Below are 20,064 nucleotides of genomic sequence, written 5' to 3'. Positions count from 1 at the left end.
GAAAAGAGGCAATTAGAGAGATGCATAGATAGAAATTAGAAAAGTTCCTTGGCACCCTGATCCCGGCTGAAGACGTGAAAGCTGCAAATGTCTATGAGCTTGGGTGTTCTTTTATAGACTTTCGTCTAAACTTCATCGTTTCAGACTGACTTTTTGGTCTTCATTATCTTTAGCCAGATTCATCAAAATTGCCAGAAAGAAACACTTGAAATATGTCACCCTATGTGTAAGTACTTTTATCCACATTCTAATGTTTTAAGATACCGGTCTATGTTCCTGACTGGGGGTCATTTTATTGAGCTGACAATGAGTCAATTAAAACAACAATAGGAAGCCTCAACATATTACAGCAAGGTTCTTTTGTTTTATTCTTTCGAGCTTCATACCTCACATTACTCACAAATATGTCAAATTGTATAATGTTAGGAGCTTTTTGGAGATATCAGAGTTAAAGAAAAAGGTCTGCATTTCTATGTTGACTCTGTTTTTTTCTTTTTTTAGATTACTATAACCCAGATTCAGAATTACTCTTTCAAACACACGGTGTGACCTCACCTCACCTCGGCTCCTGAAGTACATGATAAATGCTTGCTCACTGGAGGGCTGCAATAAGACTGTCTTGAACACTGGTTGATAAAGTTCTTAGAGAGAAATTTAAATCAGCTACCACCGAAAATGGCAGATGTAGACTTTTAAAGAAAATTAAGGCCGGAAATCTCTGACTCAGCATCTCTGGAAAATGGGGAGCAGTCGTAGGAGGAGAAAATGATTTTTTAACATATCTCTGTGAATTCTCTTATAAAATAACAATAATAAAGAGCACATAATTTCCTTTAGTGATCCATGATAAAATTCTAACTGACCTACTAAATTTTGTTTTCCACTTAAATTCTGAAATGTAAACAATTGGAACCACCTTGCTTCTATAATTAACGGCAGTTCTCTCTTTGGCCGTGAGCATCCTGTGAAGAATAGCTTCTTAACAGTTTTCTTTACGGTTCCCTTTCAGCGACATTGATTTTTCTATTTTATTTTATTTCTATTTTAACTGTGGCCTAATTTTGACGAATATAACAAAAAGGCCATTCCAAAAAAGTTAGTGCGTATTTTTTAAATTAGCATAGACATGTAAGCAACAGCGGCATTTATTTGCAGCCCGGTAAAGGGATAAAAAAAAAAACTGCTTTAGTTCTTTTAGGAAATCTTTTACCTCTTTTGCCATCATCCTCGATGCAAATGATGACAAGACACACTTAGGTTTAATGGTGACCCATGTTGAGTTTTGTGGCGTTGGCCGTAACATTTTAAATAAAAAAAAAAATTAGAACATGCACTCTAAGGATTACAAGGCCTTTGGAAGAGAAACATTCCCACAGCTCCTCCACCATACTTAGATGTAGGCATGAGTTGCATTTCCACATTTCTATCCTTTGCGTTAAGAGAGACCCAGTGAAATGTTTGTTAAACAAAAGATCAATCTTAATCTCATTTAACGTAACATGTTTTTGTTTCTGCTAATAGGACATGCAAATATTTCTCTGGGTATTACTCCCAAACAACCAATTGGCATATGGAAAGAATCCCGTAGTTCTTAGCGAGGCTTAGGGTTAGGGTTCAGTCACATCTGGGTCCACCTAATTGAGATAAATAAAGATCAATGTATTATAAGGGTTTATATGCCTCTTTCAACAAATATCCCAATATAGTTGACAAAAATCCACCACTGGATGTCTGATTTTAATTTGGTATTACCTGCTTGTGTTACACCGCCATTCCCGTGTTCCTGACGTGATTTATTTACATTAAATGTATGTGCCACATATAAGTCAAGTCAGGTTTAATTGTAGAGCACATTTCAGCAGCAACGGAGTTCAAAGTGCTCGAAGCATTAATTTCCGGTCATTCAAAGAGAGCATGGTGGTTTCATTAAATGTATTAATGTTTTTATTTTAATCAGTTACTGTCAGAATTAGTTTAGTGAATCAAATGGCCAATCCTTACAGATTTATAGCTTCGAAGTGCCTCAATGGACAACTGAAGTAGAAACAAAGTTGTTGTTGTTTACCTGCTTCCTGGCTTTAATGCGCTTGTAGGCAAAGTCAGGGTACGGGGAGCACGGGATGAAGCGGCCCACTCCGGAGGTGACATGAAGGTTACCATCTTCCAGGACTATCTTCCCCTGGCATATCACCACCAGAGGGGCACCACGCAGCTCCATGCCCTCAAACACGTTGTACTCAGCCGCCTAAAAAAGAAAGGTAGAACAGGGTTTTTTTTATTCAGAAATGACATGAAAATACATGACATATATACATATATATATATATATATATACATATATATATATATATATATATATATATATATATATATATATATATATATATATATATATATATATATATATATATATATATATATATATTTAAAAAAAAAGGGTTGAAACTTTCTGGAGGAAAAAACTCTTCTCTTGAACCTTTACTGGCTCTTCCTTCCAAATGTTCTCCCTGTTTCCTATATACTGTCCCCTAACTTTGTTCAGGTTGCTCTCTCTTTCATTTGCTACATTTGTCATTTGTGTCGTTTTTTTCCACCTTGTGTGTCCCCCCATCTCCTTCATTTTTTCTTGCACAAACTCTTCTCAGTTGTCTGTGATCTGTGGCGGTCCCCTTCTCCTGCTCCATTGTTACATATTTCCTCTGCACACTGACCCCCCCCCCCCCACCTCTTTTTTTTTTTTGTGTAGCTGCTGTCCAAATTTGGGCCAGAACAGGACATAACTAAGGCTTGCTTGCATGCCAAACATGATGTCATGACTAAGCTCAGTGTGTTTGACTGTTTGTGTTGATGCTTGTTCTTGTGTATGCGTTCAAAAATCCCCCTTTTCACATTGACAACAGCGATCAATTCAAACCAGATGTAGGCTAACTGATAAACTACGAGACAGCACAGTCTGAGAAAAGTACTTTCCCAATACAATGGGCCGGTAACCAAGGACAGACGTATTTTTGCCAAGTTACTATGGTAATTTTTTTTTTTTTTTTTTTTTTAGCAGTGAGAGCTGCGATGTTCTTGTTTTGTACTTGCAGATGCTTTTTTATCTAGAGGGACAACCAGCAGGAAATGGAAAGGTGACATCACCATGTAAGAACCCACAAATCCCCAGTGTAGGAGCTATGTATATATTTAGAGGATAGGGAGACTTTTGCTTAGTCTCGCTTAGTTTCACCAACAGGAAGAAGGTGTTTATTCACACTAGCAAAACCTGATAAAAAAAATAATTATATAAGCAAAGATCAACTTAACTGAAAATGTAAGATAAGAAAAATAAAAAAAAGGATTGCTCACTCATGCATTCTTCTTGTAGCAGGCTGCTGAATCTTTAATTTTCTGCACTGCAAAGCTACCTGTGTGCAATCCTCTTGTGCTTAAATGTGCCTCAGAAACAGAATTCCTCACATATGGAGGTTGCTGTAAAAATGAGTATCTCTTATTTATTTATTTTTATTTTTATTTTTTTTGGGAGGGGTGCTACAAATAAAGGAATAACACACAGTATACTATTTAATGACTAGGATCTTCCCTATCAGAACATTCCAAATGTTGTTGTTTAACAGCAGCACAGAAGTCTGTATGATTGGATTGAATCAACTTTGTAAAGTGCCTTGAGATGACATGTTGTAAATTGAATCAATTGAATTAAAAACGTTTTTAAACATTACTGCAATATATACTAAATATATGACAATTTTTTAAATCTCAATATTTTTTGACAATCCACCAAGATAAAAAGATTGGGTTAAAGAAAGTATCCCTGGGTCAAATACCACATGCACCATAGTCTTGCATGGATGAACCGCTGTTTTTCAACCACAGAGGAGTTTTTGGAACATTCATTTAAATACTCCATTTTATTTTTTCCTCGGCCATTGCCCTGTCACTGCTGAGCCGTTTTAGATTTACTGAGGCTCGACTTTACCATAAAAGCTGGCCACGTGACCACGGCAGTGTGAGTGGAATTAGTCATGAACATCCACTGAGACTTCATTTCCGTTCAGGGGAACTAAGAGCTCCCTGGAAGCCGTTCAAAAATGTGCTTTTCTCTCCCTAACATTCTCTCCTGCACGCACAGATGTAGACACATGTCACATATTACAGCTGGTTGTTTCCCCCAAGGTCACAGCTTCAAAGCATTTTTAATATTTCTCTTTAAAGTTCATCTTATCTTTGCCTCTCAAAAAATATTTTAGGCTACCTGTTGCAATAAATCAGTTAGCTTTTTTTTTACATACCCACTTAAAATCATGGTCAACTGAAGAAAACTAGGAGCTTGAAAGGCCGTTTTTGTCTAGAACCTGAAACAAATACCAACACCGGCTTTGACCTGTATGCATACCGAGTTATGAGTCTTGGCAGTGATTGTGCGAACAGAGTCCGTGTCCCAGATGACCAGGTCGGCATCCGAGCCCACAGCAATCCGACCCTTGCGAGGGTAAAGGTTCAGGATCTTAGCGGCATTAGTGCTGGTGACGGCCACAAACATGTTCTCATCCATCTTCCCCGTAGTCTGAGAAAAAAAAAACAAGACAGTAACAGATAAGATAGCAATCATGTCTAAGCACTGACTGTTAGGTGCTAATGACAGTTATGTACTTCGGAGTGTTTTTCCCATATGTGTTCCATTTAATTTAAACTTTTTTTTCTAATGACTCCGGAATGCACTTCATCCTCTCTAGTCTAAAATCTAAAATGGACTTATCGTGCCGAGGCCAAAATCCAGCCAAATAGTGACGCAGCGATAACAGGGACACAAGGACAACAGGAAAATGAAGGAAAGGACTGATGGAAACATAAAGACGGACAGAGAGACACAGAGAAAGGCTTCGGCTGAAGGCAACGTTAAAAGCAAGAAAGAAACATGTCCGAGAAATGTTGCCCTATAAAAAAACGTTTTAAAGGGGATTGAGGGGATGGAGCATTTAACATCAAATGTCGCATACCAAATCTTGTAGGGGTTGTGGTGATAAAAGTTATCATTTTCATGTAATATCTCGTAGCCTAACCAGGGCTTACCACAGCCTTATCCCAGATGAGCGCCATCCTCTCCTCCACTCCGTTGACACCTTCCGGGATCTGAGTGAAGTCATCCTTGCCGATGGCTTTCTGCGCCACGCTAAAGGTGCAGTGAGCGCTGCCCGTCACGCTGAGGTCTCCACTGCGAGGGGATGACAAATGAGGATGGAATCATACCAGCGGAGAGAAGCCTTTCGCTCATAAGCAGCGCTTTGCAAACACAAGGAAATGTGGTTATTTCGTTTAGCAGGAGAAGTAGTAAGCGGCGTGCCAACGTTTGTTCCTCCAGGAAAAAGAAACATTACTAACGTTTCCTGTTTCTGTACACGTCTTTCCAAATCCACTTGGTAGGTAGCAACGGTTATAAACAAGTCAAAAACACAGACGAGGACACATGGTGACTATGAGTGACCGAAAATAAATTTTCATCGGGCTGTGCTTATCGTCATCTATCATCTTCAGAGCCCAGTAACATAAAATAACCCGATAGGGAGCTGAAAAGAAAGACGTTTCACAATTTCCTTGCAAAGTTCCAAAAGAAAACTATAAAAACAGACACAAAGAATAGAATTAAACATTTAATTAATTTTTAATAATTCAATGCAGATTCATTATATCAAGATTCATTAACCCCCAAGTGATATGTATATTCCAAGTCAAAAATGTTACACTATCCCACTTATTGGACAGATATCCAGCAGACAGCCCCCCTTAAGCACGGCATGCCACAAAACTCACGGCTAAAAAACATAGCTGACAGAATGCTGTTTTCAAGCACTTTAATTTCATTAATTAGTTATAGCCACAGGAAACCAGAGAAAATCAGAAGAATCGTATCTGATCTAAGATTTAAAAAAAAAAACTGAACTGGTACACAGTGTTCAGTATTAGCTGTGAGCCATAAACATGAACAGAAATACACGCTCAAAAAATTTTCCATCTGCATGTAATACATCTAAGTGATATATAAGTTACATGGTATGAGTTGAATTACTATAATAAGTTAACATTTGATGATGTTAAAAAATTTTTTTGACATGTACCTGTGAACCAGAGCTGTGAGACTCACCTTGCCAGAAGTGTGTTCAGATAGTCTGGGGTAGTGGGATCAGGGCTAAGAGGAGGCGATGTAACAAAAGAAGCAGCTTTAGCCCAGTTCTTGCTCCAGTAATGTGTCCCATCAGTCCCCAGACTGGCTGTGATTGGCTCCCCAAACACCACGTTTCCTGAGAAAGAGATAACAGTAACAAGGATTAAAATACCGAAGCCCTTACGATATCTCCCCAATCCTGAGATGCATCAGCTAAGCTTCATTCATTCATTTCTCCCCGTCGAAAAGGGTTTTATTATTCGTATAAATGTTTAAAAACAGCGCTTGTATCGGCAGTTAAGATCCAGTGATGACGGAGGATTGATTCTTGTCAATTACTTATTATTTTTGCATTGATTTACAGTCCTTTGCTCCTACATGTCAGTGATTCATGTTTTACTGTTTGGTAAGGATCCAAGCAAAAGGTTTCCAGCCTATAAAGTAATCCAGGGAGTGCATATAAACAAAAAAGAAGGCAATCTGAGGTCAGCACAGCTTTATCTCATGTAGTTTATTTTATTTTTTACCAAAGACAAACAAAACACACTTTCTTCTTTTGTAACTTTGCTAATTTTCCCATCCCTTTCTGTGTTAAAATTAGTTATTTTACAGTTTCATCCAACAGAAATATTTTATCACATGTTTTGTCATTAACCTGATGCTTACTTGGTATAAATATCCCCATTTAAAAAAAAAGAAACCTCTTCTCAATACCTTTTTTCCGGGCCTGCGAGATGATGTCGGCAGCGCTCTTACTCATGACTCGGGTTACGTAGAGCGGACAGTAGGTTTGGCTGGCGATGGTTACCGCTCGAAAAACGGCCTCAGCCTCCAGCTGCAGAGGAGGCACAAAAACAATGTGGTGGGAAGGAACTGTTATTCCCATTACAAGTCACTTTAAATATCAAATTATGTGCTGTCAGGGCTAAATGATGCGAACCATTCACTTACAAGCAAACCGCAACAGGAGAGCAAGCAGTGGCTCGCAATTGTATTCATAACCCCTGAACATTTTCATATTTTTTTGTTACATAACAACCTCGACGTTTCATTCGATGTAGGTCTGGAATTTGAATGGACTATTCTGACATGTACATACATTATAATTTAATCTAAATCGCTCTACTCTGGTGCTTGTTGCATTCAGCTGCACACATGTTCCCATCGACTCTCACTAGCTTCCTTATACGGAAAAAAAACAACGTTACGACAGTCGTATTCCACCACTGGATGGTGTGTTTATGGTGATGGGTGGGAATGGTATTCCAAAAAAAGGTTATATTTTACATGTAGGTTAAAAAGTTGTGATTTAGTCCATTCTAACCAGAGCGCTTTATTGCAGATGTTTGCTACAGCCCCCTGCATGGCGGCGACCTACAGATGTGGCCTGGGGCCTGTCAACAATGGTTTTCTACTACCCAATTCAACTCAGTGCAAGTCGATGACACCTTGTCAGGTGCCATGAGTGCAAAATGGAATGAATACAAATATATTTCACACTTGATCAATAAATTAAAACCTTTAAACTGTAAAAAAAATAAAAATAAAATGTGGATGCATAAATGGGACAGTTGGTTAGGCCCTGTCTGTGTTACCAACATAAATAGTTTAGAAACTAATTTAATAAAAGCAGTTAAAGGATGTCAAAATAACGCTAAATAGAATCAGATGAGCAGCACATGTTTTCCCATTGTCCTACATCAAAGACTGGAAGCAGACAGAAACAACATCCTTTCAGCGTAGAACACAGATTTTTATCAATCGTTATTTGATTTGTCAATTAGTCTTTTCCGCAGTTCCATGTGTGCGTAAGTTAGACATAAAAAAAAAAATAATTGCCTTTCAGGTCAGAACAGTAAACTGGCGGAAAATGAATGTTGCAGTTGCTTTCTGCTTCAAAATGGGATGTAAACACCTCAGCTGCTTATTGTGTTCCTGTCAGCATGTTCAATCTGGATCGGGTAACCAAAAATTGCATCTGAATAGGACATCTGACTCATTCAAACAATGTTGACAGATGTAACGCAGCTTGGCCTCTGCTCGCCTACATTTAATTTTAGCAAGATTTTAACCAATGTAATAAAAAAAAAGGAGGAAAAAAAAGTTGCTGAGCTTGAAGTGTGGCTTTGATTTTGCACTTTGTTCTAGAAGCAACAACTGGAGGCCCAGGAAGATTTTTTTCCCCTTTGAGCTCTGACTGAAACCACATGTGTATAAAAAGACAATATGTATAAAGCCAGCCTATAAGACAGCGTGTTTACACAAAGGGACATTTTAGCACCAACAAGCAGGATTTTAATCTCTCAAGCTTTACTATTTAATTTTTTTTACGCAGCTAAATAAAGTGTGTGAGTGTTAAACCTCTTCTGGCCTGCTCAGCACATGCCCCTCCGGTCCGGTGATGCCCGTCTGCAGCATCCGGGCTTGCTCCTGTTGAACGCAAAGAAAAAAAAAAAAAAAAAAGGTGGTAAGTTCACGGATATCTTCCATTTCGTGCAGAAATCTCCTATAGTTGTCAGCGGTGTAAATTCTTCAGCAGATGTAAATATGTAGTCAGACTCATGAATAATAATCCGTTTCTTATTGTTTTTGCCCTTCTGAAGTCCTTGAGAAGCGGTTTTTGCTTTTTTCCTTCCGGACAGGCCACCCACATTTGTCAGTGGGAATCTGAACCCGAGGGTCTGCACACACACACACACACAAACATACACACACACACAGACACTTGCAGCAGTTTTGTTTTTTTGCAACGCACGTCAATGCAGGCCCTTCACGGCGGCAGACCAACTGGTTCAGATTAGCCCCGAATCCGGCTGCACCTGGACATGAAAGTGCCACGGCTTTAAGAAGTTCTCACAACACACGGCTAGAATCAAACCGTGAACATATGCAGATTAGTTTCGCGTCTGCACTGCTGACTCGGCATAAACTGCAATCTGAATGGCTTTATGGGAATGCAGAGAGAGAAAGAAAAAAAAACATACTGGACTTGCATTTTTTTCTTCTTTTTTTTTTTTTTGCACGGAGTATTATTTTTCAAAATAACTGCCAAGACACACACAAGTTCACCCAAGAGCTGCACACTTGTCAGGAAAAATATTATTAGGTTTTTACATTCGTATTTATGGAGAGAAATCCATAAAAGAGCTACGCTCAAATGGGCCATGAGAACTATACGAGAAACACCGGCTATAAGCCGTTTGCTTTTAACAATGGCATCTTTTACAGAGGTAGGTTGACAGTTGTAGTATGAACGTGGTATCATAAATCTGACTGATCAGCAGAACCATGATTTAGACAGAATTATTTCCAAAGTAGAAAGAGACCTGGAACAGCATAGGAACATGCCCTCTTCTATGCCACTGCAAAAATGACAGCCTGTTACCAAAAAGTGTACTGCTGGCAGACTTGAAGAAGCTGCACTGTACAACGGTCTAATGGCTTACCACGAATGACCTTATGGCGATCCATTTGTGTCAAAAATAACATTTTAGATCCCTGGTCTGGTAAGGGAAGTCTAAATGAAAGTGGCTTTAAAGCATTTGATCTGCTACCTTGAAGAGTTGTCCTGTAACAACACTAGTTCAAAAGGTATACGTTCTTATGGGTCAAAAGCGCTACAATATAGACTTTGAGATCAAACATATCGTACAGCTGATGGGAATCAGACTACCTTCCAAGTCCAAGTTTCAAACCGGGGCTAAGATTTATAATGAATCAGCTCCAAAATGTACTCACCGTGACAAAATCCAGGCACGGCCTGGAGTCCAGACTAACAGCAACTAGCTAAATCCATCATGTCTAACAGCCCGTTCACTTTCATCTGACCTCGCACGGGACAGCCTTGTATAAACTACACCCACACATCACTATCCAGCAGGAAATACAGTCATCATAGATGGTGCGTTTAGTCTGAAGATACGGTGTGGAAAGGTGAACTGATGTAAATTGGAATAAACCTCTTTTAAACACAAACAGATCACACCGCTGAACATGTCCACAACTTCTAAAAGAAAGTGAAGAATTCGTCATCGTTACCTTCGCGATGATCTCGCCGTTTTCAGCATGGATCTGGGCAATGCCTCCCCTCTCTGCCAAAAAGGTGAAGACCTCATAGAGCTGCGTGGAAAAGAGAATGCTGTTTTAGTTTTTTTTTTTTGTTTTTTTTTTTTACTGCTGAAATCAAGCCAAGCCATTAAGACAAGAAAAAGACAGTACTTTGTAACTCAGAGGCCACTCGCAAGCCCCAATTTCAAAGAGGCCCACAATTTACTTGAAGTCAACCAGGACACACTCTGCTATTACCATGTGTGGTCTCCAGAAATGGAGAAGCTAGTGTGGGATAAGCTGCAGTTTTTTTTTTTTTTTCTTCTTGTTGCTGTGCCACAGTTCCTCAGAGAGGTGCATGACATCAGTTTTTCAAAATGCACTATTCTGGTTCCCTCATGAGTTCTCGCGAACACCGATTTAGCTACGGCTGCATGAGAAATACCAAGAGTTCAGCCTCACGTCGCCGGGGCTTACACTTTATTATACAGCCTGAAAGAGTCAGCGCATACATAGCAACTCATGGTTTACACAAAACAAAGTGTGTATTTTTATTTTTCAGTTTTTGTGTGTGTGTGTGTGTGTGGGAGGGGGTTATCAATTAATGCAGGATATGCATTGATCATTGTTTTTTTAATCTCTTTTAGCACTTTTGTTACCTGCATCCTATAAATGTGCAACAAAGCAGGTTGGTTGTTGCTCTTGTGTGAAGACAGTAATAACGGAGACACCGACTATCTTCTTTTTCATGTTATTGCCAAAAAGGCTGCACAAGTGATGCAGCGATGCAGATTTGCAAGTCTGAAAATGTGAAAGTTTAGAACTTCTGGAAAGGTTTTGTACCTCACTGTTGCTCATCTGATAGTAATCCTTGTAGGCCATGTAGACCTGGAACGAGTTCACACCTGCACAAAAAAAGAAAATCATGATGAAAGACATCTGATCAGTTCTTTCTAAATGCCTTATTATTTTTTTAAACACAATCAACACTATGTTGCATTATTGAAAACACAAGGCTATTCTGAGAGACAGTGCCTTACAAAGTATTCATACCCATTTTTCCACTTAATACCGCTACAACCACAAACTTGTCTTCGGAGGCATTGGCTGACTTTAGACATCTAGAGACTGAAATTTGTGTGTTTTTAAAAGCAAAATGGTTCAAGTTTGGAGGGAAAATGTTTTTGAAAATGAAGTTTAAGTATCATTAAAGATTCTCAATAAGATTGAGGTCTGGGCTTTGTCCGGACAATTCTAAAACACAAATAAACCTTTATCTAAACCAATCCACTGTGCGTTTAGTGTCATCTTGATGGAAACTGAACCTCCACCCCAATGTCAAGTCTTTCCCAGGTTCTAATAGATTTTCTTTAAGACCATCGCCCGTATTTAGCTAAATTTATCTTCATCTCAAATCTAACCACCTTCCCACCTTTGTACATGCTGAACAACAGGACTGCATGCCATATTTCACAATTAATGACGAAACTTAGTACATAAGTCATCAACTGTTAAGATTTGCATCAATGAAAACTGCCGGGCATCCGTCGGGCATCCGTTACGCATGGCTGTGAATCTGTGAACACGTTACACCACAGATGCGGCCAGTATGCAGAGGTCTAAAGTAGGAACTGTGGGGGATTAAATATCTGGATATATTCTGGATATCTCTCAGATTGGTGTCCGGATTTTGGGACACATTGCTGTCCGTATACGAGGAGATCTGAAAACAGATTCCATTAGGCACGCGATGGGGACTTTCCTGTATATTGTCCGCACATGTGGCATAAACCGACATAGGTATAATAGTAGCGGATAGTACCATATCTTCATGCTTTTGGTCCAGTGCAGCCTCCCCGCGCCAAGATGCTGCAATATCTTCAGGATGATGTGTAGTAGTGTTTTGCATGTAGGCGTAAAAGTTTAATTATGGACCAGAACACCTAATTGTGTGTTCCTTGGGCTTTGTGATGCTGTTTGTTGTCCAGTGTTCTCTCAACAACCTCTGAGGCCTTCACAAAACAGTTATTACACAGAGGCATATTCTGTTTGCTAACAAGATGAGAATAAAAGGGGATGAATACCAGAGGTGGATAAATCCGGCTTCAGGAAGGTATAAATCCTGCCTGGTTTTTCCTTCATCCTGTTCATTTAACCTGCCGATTTTAGTCCGTCTATGTTGTGGAGCTGGAAAATGCAAATGGTTGGAACTAATCTCAGGACCGGCTTTTTACTTTCTGCACTTGGTTTTCTGCCTCATATTCTTGCCACACCTTTCTGATATTTGTTAGTGAAAAATATCAGCATATTATTTTCCTACCGCTTCACAGGAATGCACTAATTTGTGTCGGTCTCATTAAATCCTGGTTAAGTACATCAAACTCTGTGGTTGGAACAAAAACAACGGTAACGTGTGGAAAAAGTGCCAGTGGTACGACACTCTAGATGTCATTTTGTGCCACCATGCCCTACCTTTCTCCTTTATGAGACTCTCCAACTCCTGTTTTACGCTGTCGTTCCAGTGGGTGACGTCCACATGGAGGGAGTAGTCGCAGCAGGCCTTCTCGTCGGCCCATTGCCTCCATTGGTCGTAGGCCTCTATCAGGCTGCAGCCGGGCTCCGGGATCACGTGATCCACTGGTACATGGAGAGGGAGACCATGGGGTTAGAAAGCAGAATTGTGCACACAGAAACAGGGTGATGATGGCGACAGCTGAAGTGAAAAGAACAGACAGACACAGGAGCGGAGACAGGGGGTGAAGTGAACGTGCCTGCTGGTGTAGCTACTTTCTCTGCGTGTTGTCTATCTTGCATAATCAGCTGTCTGGGTTCCTGCGGCACTCAGACGCTGTCAGTTGCGAGGGAAAGATGTCACATTGAATTTTGCTGATCTGGGTGCACATGTCCTTGCGAATGTTTAGGCCCGTTGTGCTCGGTTATGTCACTGTGATCGGTTATTTTGGCGCAGGTCAATAGTTTTTTTGGCACTGGCCAATTGGCATTCAGGTCGTTTGTCTTTATTTGTAGAGATGTACCAGGAATTTGGCCGCTGACCATAACCCTTCGGTTTTCAGCCTGACAAGTTTGCTCAGCAATTCAACAGTTTTCAGATGAGTTATTTCACCATATCAAGCAACCTTTTCACCCCAGGCATCCACCACGATACATCTATCGCAAGAAAATATTTTAAAGTGAACTAACGTTTTAGCTGACGGTGACTTTAAATTTGTTTCACAGCTTTTGACTGTGGTACAATCTGATCTTTGATTCTTCTAAATCTTTTTAGCAGGGGGAAAAAAAATTGTTAGTAGCCGTCATAAATACATGAAACCGCTGGCTCTCATTTTAAACAGCCAAACTGAATAAATGTCATAGATGGAATGATTAAAAGCCCGATACTCAGTATGTTATATTAGTTTATCAGCAGGCAGGAGTAATTGTTATTTTTCTGTTTTAAATAAAAGCAATGACATTATGTTATACACACATCTGTTTATATCCTGATAGTGTGGCATTTCACTCAAAGTTATTGAACCACAAGAATCTCAAAGGGGTGTGCCTTTTGAACGACTTTTAAAATGTCAGCTGCACAATCGCTTTGTCCTTGTGTTAACACGGTAAATCCCGGTTTAACGTAGACCGTTCTCTCTAAAAACACACAGTCTTACATCCCCTCCGCTCCTGTAACTGATGCAGGGAGAAAAGCTGGAAGAGATATTTTGAGCAGTGTCGATTTTCGTTCTTCAAGGGAAATCGTAACCAGCTAAAATTAGTGTTGGCAGGACAAAGCTGGGCAGAAACAGGAAATTGGGTTTAGCCACAAATCTTGGATCAGTGCTGTTGTTCTTTTTTTTATATACGTGCATAACTTATTTTGTATGAGCATGTACAGTATTTGAAAAAAATAAAATAAAGCTAATTTCGCATGTTTTTGCATCATAAAACAGAATACAAGTTTACCCATTAGGGAAGACGCTTTTGTGTCTGCTTTCATCCCCAAGACATTCTCTTTGTCCCTTACTGTATCACTGAGCTCCAACTATCCCAATTCATCTCACTCAGCTATTATAAAAGATGCCCTCCTGCGGGCTAACCACCTGACTAGCTTTTTTTTTAATCTCATTATAGACACTCCAATCTGCTTATGTTAATCGGATACAGCTTCAATTGTCACCGATATGCACACAAAACAACATAGCAAACAACAGATTAACAACACTGACAGCAACATACTGTTCACGTTACGTGACATCCTATGTAGCATCTTTTTCAGAACTTGATCAAACCATAATCTTTTGTAAATTAACCATATAAACGGTAAACGATACACACGAAAAAAAGGGGGACGACCCCACTTTCGCACACATGTCGGCGTGGAATATAATCCCCCTGTGAATGGATCTCATGAATAGACCTTCTTACAGTAAGATGCCTGTTGTCATTTGTTTGAACCCAGAGACTCACTGGCAAACAGGCAGCAAAGCAGCCTGCAAAAAAAGCAGTCCATGCTTTTTAAATCTATTTATGTATTCGCTATGATTTCTAGCGTGCAGGCAACTACACTCTGGAGATAACTGCAGCATAAACTGAGACTTATAGTGGTGCTGTGTTTCCATGAGAGCAGCATTCTAATATGTCCGACCCAGCGCTCCTGCTCCCTGTTCTCAGTCTTTTGTATGGCTTTTTTTTTTTTTTTTTTTTTTTTGGAGAGTTGCCCATAATCACCCAAAACGCCTCCCCTATCCCTCCCTTTCTCTTGTCCTCTGTTTGGGCTCCCTCACCCACACCATAACCCCTTTTTCTGGCTTCACTCTCTGTCTGAATAATAATGAAGGTTTCGCCTGCAGTCAGTGTCGCAGTGTGCGGATGACTTTTCCTAAAACTCCTACCGATCATGGTTGTGCCACCGGCGAGGGCAGCCTTTGATCCTTGAGCAAAGTCGTCCACAGTTGTGGTTCCACGGTACGGCATCTGGAAGTGGGTGTGGATGTCGATGCCGCCGGGGATCACCATCTTCCCGTTGGCCTCGATGGTTTTAACGCCTCCTGGAACAATCAGGTTGTCGCCAATCTGCCTGTGGAGAGGATAAATTACAGCCACGCATGAGGGATTACACTTCTTCTAAACAGCTTTATAGTTTACATAGGATCTAATTATATTGCTAGAATTGTCTTTTCGTCGAGGAATAAATCAAAAAAGACGATACAATCAATGAAATTTGGTAAATCAAAGTCGACCAAATTTGAAAGCAGCACCTTGTTGCTATGTCAATGTTTTATTGAACCTTTTTTTTTTTTTTACTCCTGTGGTTCAGACTTTACAGACGAGGAGAGCCAGACAGACATGCAGGCAGAAGCCAGTGCTTCTTTGCCAGCAGCTAACTGGTGCTAGTGGCAACCGGGTGTTTATTATGCAACACCAGGCCTATGAACTGCTCTCCCTAAACTCCCTCACTCAGGGCCAATGGGGACAAAAAGTTTACAGTTTAAAAAGTATACCACTAATGGTCTTCCTTCAACTATCCTCTTCTTCTCTAGTAAAGCAGAGTCCGAAAAAAAAATTCCCATTACGCTCCAGCTCTTTAGATTAAGATTATAATTATGGTTTTTAAACCACTACTTGTAAAACAAATTGCTATAGTTTCAACTTTTGCCACATCGTATACATGGGAATGACGAGAAAAACTAAATTTAGAAGGAAGAAAGAAAAGGAAAGCTGAATAGGGAGATCAAAGTAAATGGAAAAGAAAGTGCAGTAGACGTACTTAATAACGCCATCTTCCATGTAGATATCAGCATGGAAGGACTGGTCATCGTTCACAATCCTCCCGCCTTTGATCAAAAGCCTGTCGCTCTGCAAGGGAAAAGGATAAGAAGGAAAGAGAGACACAGAAGGGGTGGGGGGGGGATATTAGAATTTAGTGCACTTCCTCTCCAAGAAAGACATAGTTTGGCTAACAACACTGTCCAGCAAACATCGGCAAGAGAAATGGTCCCTGTACAAGATCATTACAAGGCTTTATTTAGAGTTAGACAGTGCTTCTCTATTTCTCTTTTGCTGTATTTTGTCTCTGATTTTTTTCCACCCGGAGGAGATGAACAATGTTTCATTCACTCGTTCATTCATTACCGGGAGGAGAGAGACATGTCTGTGACTCCTTTCCCATACAAACGCTTCACATTTGGCTATAGACCACCCTGTATCATCGCCTGCCAAGCAAAGCAATCCACGTCTTCCGAGGCTTTTTTGATAAAGAGCAAGCAGTAAACGCTGTGGGGGGGTTTTCTCACTAAATACCAAATAAAAACAAGAAGGAGATCCTATAAAACTTGGACATTATAACAAATATGGCATACAATAATTATTATTGTATTAACAAGTAACAGGTTTTATATATATATATATATATATATATATATATATATATATATATATATATATATATATATATATATATATATATATATATATATATATATATATAAGCAAAAGCAATACTTTCCACCATGTTTAGCGAAACTAAAGTCAGCAAAAAGCCTTTTACAGCCCATTTGCTTACTTAATGCCATACACTAGCCAGGAAAATGGTCATTTTGTTCTTAACGTAGCTAAAGCTTCTTATTTTGTGCTAATTACAGATTAACATTTAAGCCACTTTCATTCAACACTGTCATGCCATAGAGCAGGCTCTGGATTTTCTATTCTCAGTAAAATCAATAAATCCCACAAACTAAATCCAATCCCAAGTAAACACTATTGACATGATCTGCATTAATGTAAAAAAAAAAAAAAAAGTATACAAAACTACAACAAATATGTTGAAAATGCATTCAAGACGCCCTTTTGCTGTTACTTCTTGCGACGCATTCTTGTCAATGCGAATGCTACAGCTTGATGAATGTGCACCACACGTCATCTCCAGCAGGTCGTCGTCGCACAAGCGGATTGCTACAAGGGAGCGATACTGGACAGGAAGGAAGACCGAGTGCCAGGTTTTGCTGATTTAGGGAATTTCTGTTTGAGTTTAGCGCTGCCTGTGGAACAGGGTGGGGCGCTTAGAGGATAGACGGAGATGTTAGCTGGCAGAGTGCAACTGGACAGCTGGCTGGGAGGGCTCTGACCAAACCGTCCAGTTAAGCTGATGCCTAATCCATTGGTAACAGGAAGATATGTGGGGGGAAAAAATATGTCACTGACGAAAAGTTGAAAGGTTCTTCAAACACAGGAATGTTGCTCATGTATTTTAAAAAGGGTACATTCTAAAAAACAAACAAACAAAAAAAAACTTTGAAAGCTTTGGAGTTCTTATTTACTTGCTAGACTTTTCTAGGATTTTGGAGTAAGTCATAAATTGTATGCAAGAAATATGGGTAAAAACATCTACCGTTTTTACTAACTTACCCAATAATACGGCTAAATTGTCTTTAAAGTGTCAGCAACATTCTTATAGCAATAATTAGCTGCGTTTTTGACCGTTTATTAGAGGTTATTAATTATAGAGGATCCTTCAGTGTCTTCCAGTATTCATCAGTTACTGAAGACACACTCTGGTCTGAATTGAGCGAATGCTGCTACGGCAATTGTGCTAGCATCTTTTCTAGTGACGACTGATGTCCCTGCAGAGCTGCCTGAATAGAAATTCAGTCTGATGTGGTTCACTGTCACATAGTGTCGAAGACACAGCTTGAAATATCTTAAAAAGGATCATTCCTTAAACGTTTCCTTTAATTATTTTTCTTTGTTCAGCCTGAATGGTTTCAAGAATCAAGAATCCTTTATTGTCACCACGTGTCACCATGGTGTACTTAGGATGTACAGAAAAAAAGTAGTATGACAAGTAAGCACCACAGACTTATTATTTACACCCCCCCACACACACACACACACACACACACACATATTAGAGCGTGCAAAAGATCAAAAAGTACCTAGCAGAGTCCGAGAGCTCTGATATCAGTCCCTTAGTGAGTGATATGAGCCATGTTACATAGATTAGTCCGTCCTTCATGAATCTCAAGTAATGAGGTAATGAGATCACTTTTGTGCAGTGATCTGGAGGCTTCATTAACAGAAAAGTGCAAGCTGTTATTCCTGAGAATAAGTGTTTGGATTTAAAATGAAGATCAAAGTAATGTAAATACCTTCAATTATAATCATTTAAAATTCTAGAAAAGAAGGAAGTGTTTATGACGACATGTCCAGTATATCATAAATTGTCCATTATTATGGTATCGGTATACGCAATACCCATGTTGCAAACAACTGCATGGACTGTAATGAATACGAACAAATTATTTTGGTGTCACGCTTCGGGGTTGTCTATGTCAATAGTATAATTGATGGCATTTTGTAATCCGGCATAAAATGTTTTAGAAAGTGATGGTGTGGAAAGGTGCCAAGTTGGTTCACTACCGCAGCAGCTGATGTAGCCCAGAAGAAACTTTTTTTTTTAATAAAAGCAAGTTCCTGACAATGTGGCAAAAGCAAACAGACAAGTTTGCAAGTTGTGTCATTTTTACAACGTTCACCAGCATGTTTTCTGAACTTTTTGCAGCCCTAGTGCGAAGACTATAGATGTACTGAAACCCTGAGTTCCAGGCCAAAACCTTTTTGTTTGGAGTCACTTTTGAATGTTCATGCTGAAGTTTGTAGCCCAACTTGTCTTCTATCTTGACCAGCTACCTCTATTTCACTGCAATATGCTTTCCTGTGTAATTTTGTCTTATGTTCTGTTCATGTACAGCACTTTGAATTGTCTTGTTACCGAAATGTGCGATACAAATAAACGTGCCTTGCCTAGTGCATGGTTCATTTAACATAGCCCTCTTGTAACAAGTCTTTATATTCTCTTATGACATAGCTGTTTCTAGTAAACCTAATGACCAATAAGGCTGTGATGATGATAATGACAGAAGAAGAGCGTCTGTCTAGCAAAGCGCCATCTAGACTCTGTTTCTGAGGGTAAAGCGCTTAAACCTCAAGAGCCTGTATCTATGAGTGACACTCTTATCTTGAAGTGAGAAAGGAAGTATATCTTGATTTTTTTTACTCTGGTTCAGTGGGAAGAGAAGTCATTGTTGAGTCGATTTTTGATGTGCCCCTTGGCAAGGCCCCTAACTTCAAGTTGCCTAGTACCTACCGATCTGTATTGGGTGAATGTGGCTCTAATGATAGTGCGCTGAGTGGCCAGTGTGACTCTGTTATAAAATCCCTTTACTGTTTACAATTGTATCGAAAAGACTTGGTTCTAAAACAGCTGGAGAAGCCCAGCTGACTTTTAAAACGTTCATGCGGTAGCATTTTGGGTAACTAAGAAAGGATGACGGAGTTACAGACAACAGATTAATTAATTATGAGGACCGGCTAACCACTAGCAGGTACTGATGCCAGAGTTCGTATCTGCTTCAAATCTTTGTTCAAAATGTAAAACACACAGTGGTCAAACCTGAACAGGCAAATTCAACGCTGTACAGGATTATTTTAAATATAGTTTGAGACGTGATTCTGTTTAAACTTTTAAAAAAAATAGCATTAATTGTTGCTTTATTTATGCATTAAAAGCACCTTGGAATTACACAAGAAATTATTAAAAACTGGAGACAGGTTTTTATTTTTATTTTTTTTAAAACATGAGTTTACATTCTGTAAACCATTTATTCTAATGTGAAAAGAAGAAATTGATTTTTTTTTATTTTACTAAAACATCCATAGCCGAAATCTCACTTTATCCAGTGACCTCAGTATTGTGAGGATGTATTGTCCCACCCCTTGAAAATATGGCTGATTTCACAACAGTGATCGTGACAATTAGGTTACTGCCAAAATGTCCATATAGCAAAATAATCATCTAACGT

At 39.4% G+C, this 20,064-nt stretch overlaps 1 protein-coding gene across 2 annotated transcripts in view; it reads right to left on the bottom strand.

Moving 5' to 3' along the window:
- Positions 1–20,064, bottom strand: part of dpysl3 (dihydropyrimidinase like 3) — a 39,986-nt gene that overhangs the window by 9,230 nt on the left and 10,692 nt on the right. For both annotated transcript variants that reach the window (XM_021310839.2, XM_012853033.3), the window contains exons 2-12: positions 15,975–16,063; positions 15,100–15,284; positions 12,683–12,847; positions 11,054–11,115; positions 10,202–10,282; positions 8,525–8,593; positions 6,878–6,998; positions 6,143–6,299; positions 5,074–5,215; positions 4,397–4,567; positions 2,066–2,245 (exon numbers count right to left, since the gene is read on the bottom strand). In XM_021310839.2, coding sequence (XP_021166514.2) covers positions 2,066–2,245; positions 4,397–4,567; positions 5,074–5,215; positions 6,143–6,299; positions 6,878–6,998; positions 8,525–8,593; positions 10,202–10,282; positions 11,054–11,115; positions 12,683–12,847; positions 15,100–15,284; positions 15,975–16,063 — 1,422 coding nt within the window. The remainder of the gene's footprint in view (positions 1–2,065; positions 2,246–4,396; positions 4,568–5,073; positions 5,216–6,142; positions 6,300–6,877; positions 6,999–8,524; positions 8,594–10,201; positions 10,283–11,053; positions 11,116–12,682; positions 12,848–15,099; positions 15,285–15,974; positions 16,064–20,064) is intronic.

Source organism: Fundulus heteroclitus, chromosome 11, assembly GCF_011125445.2.
Source record: "Fundulus heteroclitus isolate FHET01 chromosome 11, MU-UCD_Fhet_4.1, whole genome shotgun sequence".
In the NCBI taxonomy this organism is placed as follows: Eukaryota; Metazoa; Chordata; class Actinopteri; order Cyprinodontiformes; family Fundulidae; genus Fundulus; species Fundulus heteroclitus.
This window is presented reverse-complemented; position numbering and strand designations above follow the sequence as displayed.